This window comes from Semicossyphus pulcher, unplaced genomic scaffold, assembly GCF_022749685.1.
Source record: "Semicossyphus pulcher isolate SPU_LCO1_2020_fin unplaced genomic scaffold, fSemPul1.0.p SCAF_12, whole genome shotgun sequence".
Classification (NCBI taxonomy): Eukaryota; Metazoa; Chordata; class Actinopteri; order Labriformes; family Labridae; genus Semicossyphus; species Semicossyphus pulcher.
In genome coordinates this window covers 7,234,728-7,252,757 of record NW_027211626.1, presented here as the reverse complement: position 1 = coordinate 7,252,757, position 18,030 = coordinate 7,234,728, and the positions used below count along the sequence as shown (strand labels likewise).

The 18,030-nt window shown below is 42.4% G+C and overlaps 1 protein-coding gene across 1 annotated transcript in view; it reads right to left on the bottom strand.

Annotated features, from left to right (window-relative positions):
* Positions 1-16,235, bottom strand: part of loxl4 (lysyl oxidase-like 4) — a 33,049-nt gene extending 16,814 nt beyond the window's left edge. The window contains exons 1-7 of the mRNA XM_069658837.1: positions 16,205-16,235; positions 14,736-15,071; positions 12,396-12,694; positions 12,095-12,309; positions 2,615-2,653; positions 1,773-1,986; positions 1,504-1,681 (exon numbers count right to left, since the gene is read on the bottom strand). Coding sequence (XP_069514938.1) covers positions 1,504-1,681; positions 1,773-1,986; positions 2,615-2,653; positions 12,095-12,309; positions 12,396-12,694; positions 14,736-15,051 — 1,261 coding nt within the window. The 5' untranslated portion in view covers positions 15,052-15,071; positions 16,205-16,235. The remainder of the gene's footprint in view (positions 1-1,503; positions 1,682-1,772; positions 1,987-2,614; positions 2,654-12,094; positions 12,310-12,395; positions 12,695-14,735; positions 15,072-16,204) is intronic.
* Positions 16,236-18,030: the final 1,795 nt, after the last annotated feature.

Here is an 18,030-nt window from a genome sequence, read left to right as displayed (position 1 = left end):
ACAACCACAACAAAGGGAGCCAGCCATAGACGTCTAGTTAAATTGAAATCTTTGAGATTGTATCTTTAAGTGCTTCAAATGGTTGGAGAGGATTAAATATAAACTCTTTATTTACAATTTAAGCCACCAAAGTGTCCGCTAGTTTTCAGTGCAACATCCCAAACACTAACAACTCTCCTCCCACCTGTGCACAGTGTGCGCCGCACTGGTCCCCAAGTAAAATCCAAGACAGGCAAAGCAAATTTAAAGGCCCAAAAATTACCATGGAGCTCAAAGTGTGTGAGAAAGTTCACAGAAAGCATGGTATAGGAAACCTGCATTTCAGGAGACAGACGTAATATGAGGTTACCGTAACAGCTTAACCTGCCAATTGTCAAACCAAACACAGCCACATCTTAATGTTATAACTCTGAGACAGATTTTACTGCACACATACACACACAGTCATGCAAGATATGCATGCTTACACTTCCAGGCCTGCACATACACAAATGTCGCTCTGTGGTCAGATCAGAGAAACCCTATTTTAGGTAGAAAATTGAAAGCTTTCTGGCCCTCCTGACAATTAAACACCTCTCCCTCAGACTGCTGGAACCACGATGAACATGAAGCCTGACCCGACGGCTGAAGGTGCTGATTGAAACCAGACGACAAGGAGTTCAAAGTCCCTTCAGAGGAGCTAACTAAGCATAATTGCAGTTCTGTTTCACACATCAAAGAGGAAGGTAGCACAAATGACATCATCTGAAGAAAAAACATTAAAAAGTAAAGGGACAAATCCAACACATACAAAAATATCCTTTGTACGATCAACTGAACAGCTAAACCAGCAGACTGTCATCCCACATTTCATCTTGATCAGCATGATTAGAGACTACACCCTAACCCTGAGGCATGGGGAAGACGTTCTCACATCTCCTAAGGGTGGGGACACCGCGAGCGCAGCTGGATACTGACTGAATGTGAGCATCACCAAAGCAGGAAATTTGAAATCGAAGGGAAAAGACCACAGAACTCAGTTTTCACACACTGAACTAAAAGCTTTAAGCCAGCAAGATTATGTCTGTGGATTTAGTTACCAAATGCCAGTGTAAACCACTGTGGCTTATAGTATTTCATTTTATGTGTGCATGTGTGTGTGTGGGCAAGTGTGCGTGGTATTTGGGCAGCTGGGAGCCCTGGCACAGGACTCATGAACAGCGGGAGATACAGCAATCAACACACTAGCAGCTTCAGAAGGTAACAAACTGTGCACAGACAGACAAACACACATACCCTTACATTATCTGATCAGTCAGGGCATACGGGTGCGGCGTCTTAAGATAAGCAACACATAAGTGAAGCACTGGAAAAGTCTCCCTGTCTTCTCTGGAATACCGTGACTGTATGATAAACACATTCAATCATCCAATTTGCAGACACCAAACAAGTGGATTAAATGAGGAGTTCTCCAGAATTTGAGGTTGTTTGTGTGCTTCAAGCGTCAGTGCTTCTCTCTCTTACCTTGACCCATAAAGGCTCCTTGCAGGGCATCCTTAGCAGTACCAAAGCCCAGTTCTCTGCACACCACACTGGCTGCAGTTCTTTCCCACATGTGGTCCACGATGGTCCCCCATTTTCCATCTCTGAGAACCTCCACACGACCCTCGCCCAGCCTGGGTCCAGCCTTCAGACGCACAGGCTGCACAGGGAGCATTTTAAGTCAGGTTACATGTAGTTCATAAACACAGTGCACGATTGTGCTTGTGGAGGTCTATCTTTATTAAGCTTACCACGACTGGATAAGGGGCCTGGGGTCTTCCTGAGGAGATGCGAGCAAACTGAGGTCCTGGTACACATTTGACCACTGCATGTCTCCCGTTCTTGCAAGGGGTGGGACTACGGGGGATCGACAGCTGAGCAAGGCACTCTGACAGGGTGTTCTCGATACCCCGACAGTGAACTTTCTCTACCCAGAATCCTTTCTTCTTTGCCATGAGGCTCAATCTAGAGAGAAGAGAGCGTTTTTTAATACCCATATCTCAGATTTAAACCTTAAAGTAATAATCTCAAAGATTTAAATAAATGTCTGTTAGGCCACTATCCATCGCTAAATGAGGTAACACAATGGTGACTGAGTCTATGACCCACTGATGAAAGCCCATGTATTTTCTGATTACGGATTGGGTGTGTGGTTTGCCATAGGTGCCGCCAAAGAGAACGAACCTGAGATCTTTGAGATTACAACTTTAAGTATTTCTTTATAACTGTAAATATTTGACGTAAAGCAGCGTAGAGAAACTATGATTGTGTGTCGAGTTTGACATCTGTTGTGGACAAAATGCTGCATCTTATATCTTTGCTGATCCTCTCCTGTACATGTGTGTGCTGTATTCTCTTCTTCGTTTAAACTGACTTACGTACTACACTGTACTACACTGTAACTTTGCCAGGGAAGGGGAGGCCCCTTAAGTCTATGTTCGTGTTTATGTAGGACCCTATAAATCATAGTGAGAGTCTGACAGTATAGGTTCTCAGGGGCTTTAAATTAAGTTAATTATGTGTGCCAGTATCTCACAAAGTTATAATATAAGTATGGTAAAATGAGGAAGAGTTGACTTTTTTTTTTTTTTACCTTGTTGAAGGATCTGCCACCTTGTTATCCCATATTTTCCTGTAAAAGAACAAGACAGCAGAGTGGGATGTTAGCTCTGTCAGATCTGTATATTTGCTGAGGTTACATACACATATACACATCACCCTGTGAGGTGACCAATCTTTCATGCGAGAGGTAGTGACTGTAGGACATAAGGCAGCATCTGCTGTTTGTTTTACATGTAACATGGCCACACAAGAGGAATGTCTGCCACAGCGAGTAGAAGCACAAACATGTAAAGAACAGTCGTCTTGCTGGGGTACTTTGTGATGACTCAGAATAGTTACAGCTCAGACGCTGACTTTATCGCAAAAATGAATCATGCAGCTCCAAATAGAGCTTCTGTATATAAAACCAGACTGAGCTGTGCATGCGGCTTTGTGGTGAGTGTGAAGTGAGGTGCATTGACGGCGATGGCTGGTGTAGTTGAAGGAAGAATGTCCTGTTCTTTTTCTCTTTCACTAACTTCACTTTGCGTCTCTCTTTCTTGCTTTATAGGTTCAGTAGCACATTTCCATATGGAGTGTGGGCTGCTTGCTGTTTACTGTGTTTATGTTTAGAGTTAATGGCCTGTGTATCACATGTTCCTGAGCTGCAACAGCACTTCCTGTCACCAACATAAGGATAAGTGTTCGACAGGAATGTGCTGCTGGGTAATTTTTATCCAAATAACCCACCTTTACATTAAGTGAACTAACATACACCCTTTGAAATACAAGACCTAGGCATAGCTTGTTGCAATACTGTACCAGATGTTTGCACATAACTACAGGATGCACAAACTATAAATGGATAAGAAAATACAATATATTTTCAACTAGGTTGTTAACCTCTAAAGCCACACGCAGTCCAAAAAAAATCATGACATTCAACATCAGTGATGTACAACATTTCGGGGAAAACATGGTCTGACCAAGCACGATATACAAACAAAAACTCTGGCACTAAGCTGCGCTGCACGTCCCAGAAATGCCAGAACCAAATAAAGATTTATGCACCAAGTAGGCAGGCTGAGTCGAGAGGGCGGTCGAGAGGAAAGCCTTCTGTTCTCTTGGCTGACACACAAAGCAGACATGCCACACAGACCATGCCAGGACATCCTCAAACCACTACAGAGCAAACGCACCACCGCTGACATTCACATCAATTACACCAAAACACTCAGAGCTACAGCCTGACTTATAATTCTTTATATTTAAATGGGCCAATTATAGTCCAACATTGCTTTCGAACAGATATTCTGGCTGGTGATACGCAAAAAAAAATCCAATTTATTCTACATTAGCAAAGACACACTTTAAAAAGTAGCATTTACATAAAGCACATTTATTCAAAGCGAGACATAAGTTTGCCTCTTAAATCAGGGTTCAGCATGAGGACAGGAGAAACTGGGGATTCAACTGCCAACCCTGAGATCATTGGACAACCATTAACCACCCAGTGTCCAGAATATGTAGCCTATTGACCATATTCACAAGGCGGCCTTTTCCTCTGATGTAGCTCTCAGAGTGTAAAGCTAAATGCTGTTATAATGTCATACTGCTGTGTTCTAGGTTGTAAACTGTAAAAATGTAGAGTAAAGTTGTTATAGCCTAATATCACATCTTCCAGACTGATCAACAACTAAAAAGACAGTGGATTGTGAACATGGAGGAGGGCCATATATGTAATAAACAAATTTGACAACACATTAACTACCGCTAGCTTACAGTAATGTTAGCTAACAGCAATGTAGGAAGTGGTTGAATCCTAACATTAGCTGTTGTCTGATAGTAGCTAAAGTGTTATTAAAAATATAATGTTAGCTAACATTACCTCCTAGCTGACAGTAATGTTAGCTAACAGTGATGTTGGCTATGAAGTGCTTGAATCCTAACATTAGCTGTTGTCTGACGGTATCTAATGTGTTATCAAAAATATAATGTTAGCTAACATAACTTCCTAGCTAACAGTAATGTTAGCTAACATGAATGTTGGCTATGAAGCGGTTGAATCCTACCATTAGCTTACCGTAGCTAATGTGTTATCAAAAATATAATGTTAGCTAAAATTACTTCCAAGCTAACAGTAATGTTGGCTAGGAGGTGGTTGAAAACTAACATTAGCTGTTGTCTGACTGTAACTAATGTGTTATCAAATATATAATGTTAGCTAATATTACTTCCTAGCTAACAGTAATGTTAGCTAACATGAATGTTGGCTATGAAGCGGTTGAATTCTAACATTAGCTTACCGTAGCTAATGTGTTATCAAAAATATAATGTTAGCTAAAATTACTTCCTAGCTAACAGTAATGTTGGCTAGGAGGTGGTTGAAAACTAACATTAGCTGTTGTCTGACTGTAACTAATGTGTTATCAAATATATAATGTTAGCTAATATTACTTCCTAGCTGACAGTAATGTTGGCTAACAGTAATGTTGGCTAGGAAGTGGTTGAAAACCACATTAGCTGTTGTCTGAAGGTAGCTAATGTGTCATCAAATGTAATTAACCTTATATGGTCTGATGTCCCTCCAGATTTTCACTATGCATAGTCTTTGCAGTTGCTGATCATTTTGTAGGTAGTGAATCATAACGATTAACTAACTTCATACGACTTACAGTCTCGAACACAGTAGTCCAACTATCATTGCACTATTTGAGCTTCCCACCCTGAGGCTCATGCCAGGAAATAGCAGCTGTTTGAATATTGTGTTCAATGGCCTATAAAATGTGAACACTTAAAAGTGGCATTCATATAAATGAGCTGGTAAAGTCGGTGTACAGCAAACCACACATATTTTCGAGTGTAATCCCTGTGGAGCTGTATGTCAGCATGGAATCGCAAGAGAGGGAGGCTCGAGTGGTTTTCATTTTTTGTGGCCACTGACACACAGAAAAGTCTACACTTCGTCATGAGGACTTCAGTGGCATTGCCCTTTAAAGAAACAAACACGTCAAAGGATATTAGTTAGAAGGTCAATATTTGAATTTGTTGACATGCACTTCAAACAGCAGGTAAAGCAACCTCATAAACAAACAGAGGATGTTGGAATGAAGAGATGCATTATCTTTGATTGATGTGATGCAGATGTTTGTTTGGAGATGAAGTCATGGACTGCTGACTGAACATTTTCCAAAGTCTTATAACAACCTGTTTCCTGATGTATTCAATGGTCCAGAAGAGACCTCCCATTAAAATATAAGCATTTGTAAGTATATGAATTCCAGCAATCAGTTTGCAAATAGAGGCATTTTGCAGACTACAGATGCTATTTATAAATATAAGTCTGCATATGTACTGTTTCTTAGGCCCATTTAAAGCAGAAATTCAGCACTTAGAGCCCCATGAGGTGCTAACATTATCTGTAAGTCTAAGCTCAAACAGCTTTGCATGCCACCTTTCACAGCTGCATCAAACATTTAACTTGAAGCAGAAAAGTCCAATTATTCTAAATCACGTGCCTGCGTCTAAATAAAGCTGCACGTGATGTCACGAGACTTGCTGTAAACTGCGACTGACACACGGTATAGAATTTAACACTTATTCTTTACAGTGTCTTGAATTAAACTTGTAAAATAGCTTAAATGTGTCTGCCATGTGGCTCTGCTTCTGCTAGCATGTCATCGGGGATAGACAATGAGGAACATGCCCGAACGCTCTCATTTTCCCATGTCTGTGAATTGTTTGTGACCTCACCACAGTCTAATCAGCTAACCATTTTCACACTTCAGGACTGCTACACAGGCTATAAATGACAACTTTAGGCCTGTCCTTTGACTGACTCACAGCACCGCTTGTCAATCCTTTAATTCTTTGTTCTTTAATATATAAAATCAAATAATTCTTAAATGGGTTGTTAAGTGTTTAACTAGTCCTGTAGAAGTGCATGTAAATGTAACATGCAGTATGAGGAGCATGTGAGCATTTCTCTAACAAACTGTTTTGCTGGCAGAGGAGGAGTGAGTTTGAAATTACTGGGAGAGAGCAGGTGAGCAGTGAAGCAGAACTGTGACATCTACATTTATACCACATTCTTTACACTCACTGTAAGTGCTCAAATAGGCTAATTCATATTTTGGTCAAGAGTCAGGTGAGAAAATCATTCAAGTCTGTATGGTCAATATAAAGCTAACGAAGGAAGGGAGCAGGAGAAAACAGCTAGCTAACGGCAAGCTAACAGCTAGCTAGCAGGCAGTCTGGGTCTTTCCACAGGTAACGAAATTCCTCTACCAGCCTCGTAGCATATCTTAGGTGTGATGTCAACTAAAAAGAAAGTAAGTAAGAATAGTTTTATACATTTTTAGGTTGCTCTGACGTTTGCTGTCCACAGGGAGGCTCCACCAAGCTGACATGGAAGCTAACTTTAAAGATGTAATTTCAAAGTTCTCAGTTTCGTTCTATTTTGCGGCACCTAATGCCGATAAAACACAATTGCGGGCGCATACGTCCCAGATAACCAGACGTCTACGGTTTGCTCCGGTTGTAACTCTTATTTTCCTCGTTGACAATCGTTTGCCTTCATCTGAGCGTCAAATTTGTTTCTTTTTCTTTGGATTTTCACTTATTTTTGAAGTTGTATCTGCAGTCATCGATCTTTCCTTTGTTTGTTCAGCCATAGCAGATTACTGTTTACTCGCAACACTTGCAGAGATCAGAAAAGCAGCCGCTTAGCTCCGCCTACCCTCTCTGGCAGACCAACCACTGCTGGCTGATGGAAAACTGTGTCACTTACTGGGCACCACTTTTTTCCGCAAATGTCGCCACAGACACCCCGTCCATAATAAAACTATATACATGCAAAGGCCATAGGTTCAATCACCATTGTGTTACCTTATTCGGCAATAGATAGTGACTTAACAGACATTTATTTAAATAAAAATCTTCAAGATTATATTGCAAAAAAAGTTCTCACAAAGACCTGTTTTGCTGAGTCCTCAGTATTAGTCATTTTGCCTTGCTAAGCTAAACAGTGTATCCAGCACTTGTTGTGGAGCCAACAGAGCAGAGTCTAATGATAGGGAGTCCCACCCGCCTGTTAAAAGACAAGCATTACACCACTGTTTGGGTTTCATAACCCTTGCACTGCTCAGTGGCTTTATTGCTAAGGCTACTGGTTTGGATGTGAAAAACAAAATCAATTTTGCTCATTCAAAAACACACAAAAAACTTATAAATAAACAATGCAAAAATCAAGGTAGAAATCATGACTCCATCAGCATTTCTTTCCCCATTTGTCCAACAAAGGGCCTATTCTGAGCGGCTGATACCCTGTAAATTGTAACTTGCAATGAATAGTGCCTTCTTGCAGCATAAAAACAAAACTCTACACAAGGATTAGTCGGTTTACAAGATGCTTATTTACTTCTTATGTGGCGTTAAGATGCTTAAAAAAAGTTTCTGTCTGTACACATTATTATGTTATTTAAACATTGGCCCGTATAATGCTCAGCTAAAGAGAGAGCCAAGTTTTAACATACAATTTTTTATACAGCGCATGTAGAAGCCAACATGTGGTATTTTGGAAGATTTCATTCTGCCGCTCTTTGAGTATCTATGAAAAGGACCTTGCATGTGAAACAGTCGTTAAATATTTCCACGCAGGCCAGAGGCAGCTGATAAAAATCACTTTGCTTCCATTCAGTTTGAGCCAGCCGGCGTCCACGGTTAAAATAGCCACCAGCATGCGTACAGAAATTAAAAGATGGTGAAATAAATTAGAGAGAAGGTCTACGAGGAAGATCACACAGACATCAGACAGGAAAACCAGACTCGGTCACACAAAATGTCACCCAAAAGCCTGAAAATGATACCCTCATTATAAGAAAATTTTGTCTGGAACATAATTAAACATAAAATGTCGGTTAAGTCCCCAAATCACTACAGTGACAGGGAAAGACAGACAGCTGCTGACACAGCGCGCCCCGCTGCAAACTGCAGCTGTAATTGGACATATTTCACACGAGCCAGCGAAATTTTGGCTCGTCTGACTGCCGCTCTTTCTCTCCATCTCCGCTTTCTCTTGTTACTCTCTGCCTCCACCTTCTTCGCCAAATCTGTCCTCCTCTCTCTCACACACACAGCTATAATTGGGGGTGCTTTTTCACTCTCAGCAGAAACCCTGGAGAGCCTTGGTCATGACCAACCTGTAATTACAGCATCTTCAGAGTCTCATCCAAGAGACACAGGGAGCCCAGAGACATGGCACGGTCCAGGATTTCTAAGAATGGACTGAGGGAGTTGAAGCAAGGTGGAGGAACAGGCGGGGAGCCTCACAGGCTGAATTTAGTTTGCAAAACAATCCTAACCTTTCCTGGCAACCGTTTAAGATGTTTAAAATGTAACATGAACTAAACATCATGTCTCAGACCCAATTGTTTCGCAGTGCCTGCTCTCACATTTTGTAATCATAATTACGGTGGCAATTTCGAGTCAGAGTGCAATCCTTACAATTACGCCTCAGTCAAGGCTGAAACAGCTCTACCTGTCTTTCAAGTATTCATCTGTTTAACTGTCAGCTTTCTATAAACACCCAAATGTAACAACAAACATGAGGTTTCGTGCTGATTTTACCATCAAAATTTTTGTCAAATTTAGTACATCGCTGCTAAGACACTTTGAACCTGTTTGAAGTTAAAAACACACATTGAGGGGCGCTGGTTTAGCTCAGTTGGTAGAGCAGGCACCCCATGTACAGAGGCTACAGTCCTCAACGCACTGATCGCTCTGCTAATCATTTGGTGCATGTCACCCCCCTCTCTCTGCTCCCCACATTTCCTGTCTCTCTTCAGCTGTCCTATAAATAAAGGCAAAAGCCAAAAAGAAACAGGTACAGATTTAAAAAAACAAACACACCCTTGTGGTTTAGATCAACAAAGCGCCTGGGACTATAGAAAGACACCAGGTCAAACGCAGGGCAGGCAGACCAAGACATCAAGTCATGACCGCCACAATAAAGAAATCTACATAAAGCCATATACTGTCCTAAACTTATCCCTGTACATAGCACCACATGTGTTGGATAAACAATAGTATCCACATTGTTGTGGCTTAGGTCAAAGAACAAACACCAGCTGAAGTGTTATTCTGTCTTTTCTTTGACCTTACAGGAAGATTTCGAAACAACACCCGAAAACAGGCAGTGAGCAGATTCACTGCAGGCTTCACTCCAAGCCCTTCAAGCTACAGCAGCCTCGTCCCCCTCTATCATATCTCATTTCTTGGTGCGCAGCCAAAGCTCTTATGTTGCAGCCATACAAATCTACCCATCTATTTTCTCCCTCAAAAATTACTTGTTCTTCTCTTCTCCCCTTCTCTGCATTAACTGTACTGTGATAGAAAATCAAAGCGAGCCATGAAATGCATCACACCTGCAATGCGGAGGAGCTGTGCTCTAATAAATGATCCTGTACGGATCGTGTACAGTTAGGCCGGGCTGTTCAGCGACGCCTCATTCTGAAGACCTTTTATTACTGATGATATGAAGCCTGATGACGCCCTCCTCCAACAATAGGATCCAGTTATAGCGTCACTGTCTTCCCAATAACGTTGAGTTCAGCAGAGACAGCTTAATTCAAGGGCAATGCAGAAATACTTTCGGTGAGCGAGTGTGCTCCAACAGGGGTTGTTTGAAAAGTCAATAAAAAGTATGAAAAGTCTATAAAACCACCAAGTTACCCGCTCAACAGTTACAGCCTTTCAGTAGCTCGAGGAATCTAGCAGCTACAGAACAGAGCAGATGTTGAGTTGTGTCGTCAGAAAAAACCCGGCCAAGAGAGGGAAGGAATAGCTAAACTGTGAATCACCTAGAGCCGACAGCTGTCCAAGAGCAGGATCCAACTGGGTCCCCCTGCTACTGAGGACAGCAAATGGTCAGACACTATTCAGTCTTACAACAGCAGTGGAGTAATTCTCTACTAATGTGTGGTCCTCCTGTGGTTTAAGAGCAGAACCTCCCCAGAAACCACTGTCAATGGGTTTTTTTTCAATGGAGTGTAGATCTGTTTCAATAGGGCAAAAGGAGCAACCGTCCCACCATTGTATTTAAAGCAATAATCTCGACGATTTTCGTCTAAATAAATGTCTGTTAAGTCTCTATCTATCGCTGAATGAGGTAACACAATGGTGATTGAGCTTTTGCATTTGCAGTTTTACAGACTGGGTGTCTGGTGCAACTTTGGCGGAAAAAAAATCACAAGCAGCGCCCAGTAAGTGACGTGTTTTCCATCACCCAGCAGTGGTTGGTCTGCCAGAGAGGGTAGGCGGAGCTAATGCAACAAACGCACTTGTGTGCTAAGCGGCTGCTTTTCCGGTCTCTGCAAGTGTTGCGAGTGCGAGTAAACAGTAATCTACTATGGCTGAACAAACAAAGAAAAGATGGATGACTACAGATACAACTTCAACAATAAGTGAAAATCCAAAGAAAAAGAAACAAACTCGACGCTCAGATGAAGCAAACAGTTTGAAAAGGAAAGCGACCGTCAGCGAGGAAAATCAAGAGTTACAACCAGAGCCAACCGTGGACGTCACACATGCAGCACTGTCTGGATATCTGCGAAGTGTGCTCCTGCAATTACCGTTTATCGCCATAGGTGCCGCCAAAGAGAACGAAACTGAGATCTTCAAGATTTCCACTTTAAAACAAACAAAATATAACTTTTTAATTCATTAATTTCAACAAAATTAAACCCGATGAATTTGAGAATTTTGGCCAACTTTAAATAAAAAGAAGTTGAACATATTTCTACTTAAGGAAAAGTGTAGAAATAAGTATTGTTTTGATACTTGTATCTGGACTTAAGTATAAGATTTCAAATGATACCCATCCTCTGTGCAAACACACACACACTGGCAACATGTCACACTTGCAGTTGTGGTGGGATGTACGAGTGATGCATAGCTGACTCAGATACTGCCCTGCCAATAAGACAGGTCGCCTCACAGAGACCCTCATCCCACTCCGCAATAGCTACCTCTGTCTCACACGTGGTATCGATGGGAGTGTTAAAGCACAATCAGCAGTGATATTACACCTCAGCATGGGAATCTAGAAGTTAAAGTGGGGCTGTTTGTCTGAGAGCTGCAAGCTGAAGATAGCATCAGGGAGAGACAGGGAGGGAGAGTGAGAGAGAGGTAATGAGGTGAGCAGAGGTGATTTGCCTAGAGAGGGGTGTAGAGAAAGGGCAGTAGAGAGGGGACAGGGATCTCTTTATCATCATCCTGAGGCTGAAGAAGTGAGGGGGGAGCAAAGAGGGACACAGTGGAGAGGTGGCTGGGGGAGGAAGATAAGACCAAAAAAAGGCCTTTACTCAAAGTGGCTCTAAATGTGATGCCACAGTGTTTTTTTTGTTGTTGTGTTTTTATTTACTTAACAATGGGACGAATGACATAGCAAGTTTCCCATTTGAACTCCAACAGCCCGGTGGAATCTAATACATTTATAAAGCTAAATCGTGCAGCAGAAAAGACTCATACTCACTTGTACGTCTTCACATTGTGCTGCGTTGCCTCTGGAAAGCCGAGCATCCCACACACAACCCGGCTGCTGTTGAGACTCCAACCCAGGTCACAAACTTGCCTCCATCTCCCAGCATGCTTCACTTCCACCACGCCCTCAGTGATCAGGCTCTTCTTCTTGGTAGCCATGAGGATGGGACGAAGACGGACCTCCTCGATTTGCACCTTACCGCGACCCTTGGGGGAAGATGCATAACACAACTACAGTTACATGTGTTCTGAGAACAACATAGAAATGTATCACAAGTGATAAGCTGCTGTACCTGATAGTGGTGTCGTTGGTATCTGGGTGTCTCCTGTTGATGCCCGTTTCCGTAATAGCCATATCCAGGATGCCTGCGGGTGGTCACAGGACCCTGCCATTGAGGTGCAGGGCTGTTATTGGGCCTGGCGATGGTTGTGTGGCCTCTGCTGACTGTCTGATCCAGCCTGCGCTCAGAGGTGCACACCACCCCCAAGTCTTCAGAGTGCTTACAGTCATTCACCCCCCAACCATTGTGTTTGCAGTCCTTCAGGGACTTCTCCGAGCCGTCACAGCGTACATTATCCATCCATATCGGGCCTTATGAAATGATAAAACAAGTCATTACTTCATATATTGTGATCTTCATTGATTGTTCAATAGAAAAGCCAAGCATCTACACCAGAGCCCAAATCAGTTCCTAAACACCTAACACTTGACTTTTACAGGCACACTGATTTAGGGTTGCACCTAAGCGGCGTGTTTAGTAGATACACCGTGCTTTACAAGGCAGGGCACTATAGATCCTGCCCCTTGAATCCACTCAACCTTCTCTTTAATTTGGATTTTAAAGCAGCAGTAAAGAATGTCTATAAACCACAGCAAGTGTTACACAACTCTGGCAAGCGAATGCTGTCATTATTCTGAAACAAATGCCCTCTTTTGCCCCGTATATATTGCTAGCCTGCCAGGCGACCTTAACGAGATGTAGACTCCAAACCCACAACAAGTTATCTTTGTCACTTTATGATGTTAGTTATTTTGGATGTCTTAATTAGTGGACTTTTCATGTAGCCTTACGCTTAGCATGTTGTGGGGCAGGCACACTATTCTCCATCTTTACACAGCGGATATTTTGCTCTGATGTCACGCTCAGGGCGGGAAGTTCAAATGTTATAATGTCAATGTGCTGTGTTCCAGGTTACAAGTAATATATTAGAGATGATTGATTAGTTACTGAAAGGACGTTGAGCCATATTTAAAGCTTAATCAACATATTCTTTTACTAATTAGCAGACAACAGCTAACGTTAGCATTTTAACCAAGTTAAAAACTGCTTGAGTGTTGCACAATAAGATACATTCCTAGCTAACAGTAGATTTAACCATTGTTTCTTGACATTGGGCCATATTTAAGCTAACACACATTTGATAACCCATTAGCCACTGAACCCTACAGCTTGTGTTGGCATTCAGGCACTTCCTAGCTAACATTTGTGTTTGATAGTGCTGCCCAATACCATAGCTGTGTCCTAATCCAGGGGCTGCAGCCTCTGAAGGAGTCGGTCCAAGGAGGATGCGTCATTCATAGCCTGCGTAGACCGTTAAAGCCGAACTGGAATAAGACGGCTGGTCTATGGAGGATTTCCTGTTTGCGTCGACAGCTGTTCCCGCCCTTACCCTTGCGTCACCAACACCGCTCCTGTCGCCTAGCAAGAGGTAGCTAGCCGGCTAACTAGCTAGCATCAAGTAAGTTAGCCTATTATTTTAAAGATAATTTGTTTCAAGGGCCCTTTCGTTTTCTTGAACATGTGCAACACTAGCTATTCCATGGAGTTGACACCAAAAACTTTTATTTTTAAAGTGTTTTCCTCGGCTGAATAAATTTAGTTTGAATTGGCACGCAATGCATCTCGGAATACATTGGGTCTCAAAGGATGTACCCGATGGATCCTTTGCAGCCTGGGAAAAGGAGGCCGCATCTGGAGGAGCCTTCGAATTGGGACAGCCTTTGACATGCTTCTGTGATGCAATCAGCCTTCAAATACGGCCTTCCAAGGCGGAAGCCCCTGGATTGGGACACAGCTTTATACGAAAGGAGATAGTTCCAAGCTAACGGGCATGTTTGCTCAGAGGTAGTTGAATGCTAATATATCTGTTGACTGTTGACATTAGTTGGCTTATCAAATATATTTAATTCGTTTGAAATATGGCCAAATATCCCTTTGGATATTCACTGACCATCTAATCTATTCAGTTCAACATTTGAGCTTCCCACCCGGATGTAACGTCAGTGCAAAATGGCCGCCTTATGAATATGATAATTAGCATGGAAGTTTCTGGATAAACTGATCCAACATGGTGATTGCCAATGAACATATTACTTCTTATATTTCATAAATTATGTTCATTTAATGGGCCTTTTACAGAGCAGACATTTTTTACTTGTTAGGACAGAAAAAAGTCAGTCATGATTGAGTCACTGGCATGCACAGAGACAGGACTTTGAAAGTAGTATAGCTTAATGAAATGCATTCCTTAATTTAATACACAGAAATCAGTGAAATTTGACATTTGTTCTGTATAATTTCCCACTACCAAAAGTGGCTGATTGTGATAAAGTATACCGGAAGTGCTCTCACCCTGTCCTTCTCCATACTTTGCGCTGTGTGCCCACGTTATACCACCCTGAAAACCAAGCTCTCGGCACACCACGTTGGCCAATTTGATGTCCACTTCATCATCGCAGATGGTACCCCAGGTGTTGTTGTGCAGAACCTCCACGCGCCCTTCGTTCGCCTCTCGCGCATAGTTGCTCGCCAAACGCACCTTGGCGGCTGGTGCGCGAGTCGTCCTGCGCTGAGAGGCCGTGGTCCGCCGAGGTTCAGCGCGAGCGGGAGAGTAGAGGGACAGCAGCAGGAGGAAGAGGAGGGAGCTCAAGCAGAGGGTGCGGGTCATCTTGACAGAGAGGAGGGGGCCTGCAGGTAAAGGTTGGAACAGTGCATGATTCAATTACACTTTTGTGAAACTTATTTTCGAGTTTAATTGACTAGGTATTTAACTAGCTTGTCAATGTAGCAGTCAGTTAAAAAGCAACACTCCAATTTCACTCTAGTGACAAACATCAATATTCACTTTTACATACATACTGAGACATAAACTACCATGCATTAACACTGAATAATTCCCTTAAACACCTAGCAAACAGTAGGCCTATGGAGCAAGAGCACCCTGGTTATTAAAAAGACCAAGGGTGACATCCTCTGGACAAAATAGTTCAGGTAGTCTACTCAAAGCCACCGGTATGCACTTAACACCTGTCAAAAACCTACCTAGCTGAGGCAATTACCATCGCTGTCATAGCTTACAATCAGACAGATAAAGCTCGACTTGTTTTATAGTACCACGTTTGATTTTAGTCATTGATGCAGCATCAATCTTGCAGTGATGCAATGGGAGCCAAAACGCATAAAAAATGAATACTCATGTCAAACATAAGCATATAATTAAAGATGCTCAAGGGCACTTTTGTGTTGCAATTCACGTGAATTAACATTCCCAAACAGCAGCACGAGGCAGGTTTTAACTGGAGGTTAACAAGTGACACAGCCAAACAAGAACGCAAGAAGTGGAGACAGACACTGACACTGAACCACTGCAGGCCACAGGACGACACTTAGCACAAAATACACAAAATCTGTGTCTGCTGTGATGATAAAATTATAAAGGAGCAAACCAACAACACGCAAATAGACTTTGAAGACTGGTTTAAATGAATCATAGTGAGAAAAATGTGTCTTCTGCTGTATAAATCCTTCTGGATATCTGTTGTTAACCTACTTTTTCATTCAGTGTAAGAACAAAACTTTAAAAACAAAATATTCTCTATGTTTAGTTTTAACTTTAGCAAACTGACTCATGAATGAATCCAGTTAAAGTAGATATCCAGAGGAGAAAGTGGCATCTCAACCCGTAAAACACCTGTTACACAAGCACTCAGATGCACTTAAATCATAAAAACAGAACATAACTGTTAAATCAAAAGAAATAAAAGCATGTTCTTTCCCTAGAATATATACAAAAAGGAGATGTAAGGTGAAAGTTCACTCACCTGGCAGGCAGCAAATGTTTGCAGTGGAGGACGTCACTGCTTAGGGGAGAGTGACTGAGTGAAGGAGTGTGTCTACTAAAAGCTCTCCTTAGTCAATCCTCCCTTATTCCCTCCTTCTCCCTCCATCCCTCCCTGCCTCCCTCCCTCCCTCCCTCCTGCACGTGCTCGCTCTGCTCTGGGTATCTTTCCCGCATATAGAAGTCTTGACTGAATTCAAATGCTGTCATGTAAGGATGGTTTATTAGCTTGCAAACTAATTGTTAATGCGCCAACATTGTTCCTATAAAATGTAAAAATACCAAAGTAGTGGGTTCCCTTCTAGAGATAAAGGATTTGTAATTTAACCTTAATCTTTGTCCCTTTCTTCGCTTACATTTGTATAATTGTGGACGAACAAATTTAAGCCAAACAAGCTCTGAAATAAGTCGTGCGTCAAAGGTAAATTAATCGGATTATGACAAACCCATTTTAATAATTAAATCAAGTGTTTTTCTATGATTGGCTAAAGAGCCTTTACACAACTTCACACTCGGAGCGTTGCACAACTCCTCAGAGTGAACGTGTGTAAACGTAACCAACAGGAAGGACTCTGGTTCCAGAATAGTTTCAAACATCGAGTTCCAAGTGTCTTAAAGAAGCTCCCTACACCACAGGGTAGATATTTCCTTGTTGAGATGGCCGCAAACCACCGGCTCTAAAATAGGCCCGGCCTCACCGTAGCTATGGAGAACGTAAGTGATGAGAATGTGCTTTACCACCCCTGCCCAGGAGAAGGTTATGTAGCCTAACCTGTCATCATGGTATAGAAACAGAAAGATTAAACCATTAGTGTAGATCTGATAAAAAAAAACGAGGGGAAAGTTCTGTATTTAGCTGGGGTCATTTCAGTGCTGAGTCCTGATCTGACTTATGTCTCCTCCACCTTTCAACACGTTTTAAACATGTTTATTTATTTTCTGAATCATTTCTGGAGTGTGCGGGACAAATTTAGCAACGTGGAAATTTTTGGCTCCAGGGTGTTGTGTTGATAAACTCTATTTCAGTTTTTTAAGCAAACCTCAGTAGGCACCTTTTTTGAGGCAGCCAGGTTTATTCATAGACATGAAAAATTACAATCATGACAGGGGAGGTAGGAACTGAAACATCAACCGCGGCCGTAAAAACACTAAGTCGTTCACAAGGGGGGGAAAAAATCATACAGTACATGTGTGTGTATTTGTGTGCGCACATGTACGCTTTGAAGCTGCAGTTGAGAAGTTTGTGTGCGCCAGTGATGGTGCGACTGGGTGGCAGGCTGGTGGTCCCTCCCTGACTGGTAAAACCGAACAGGAAGAGCAGACCCCGTATTAGCGGGGCCAAATCAGAGGGATCTCCAAGGCCGACAAGGAGAGGAATGAGAGATGTAAAAAAAAGAAAAGGGAAAGGAAAAGAGGGGTTAAAAATATAGCTTTTATTGCTTTGTGCGACATCCTTACATTATAGCCTTAATCACGTCTAATCAAACTAGACTACACAGGTGTCCCTGCCTGTGTGCCAAGACTGAACAGCTCAGGGCGTGTGTGTGTAAGTGAGAGTGTTACAGGTCTCTCAGAGGGCTCATGGGGTAAGAGTATGTGAGGGAAGCAGCTCTCTGTGGCAGGGCTCTCTTTCTCTCTCTCTCCCTCCAGCTCTCTAATTACGCCGACCGAGCCGGCTCTGCCCTTACCCACAATCTGTGGAGGCATGAAATAAATACATGCTCTCCAACAATAAACAAGTGCCTTTTCAAACGACAGCACCTCCTCGTGCTCACCCCCACTGCCCTCTCTCCAGGGTTTCATAATGCT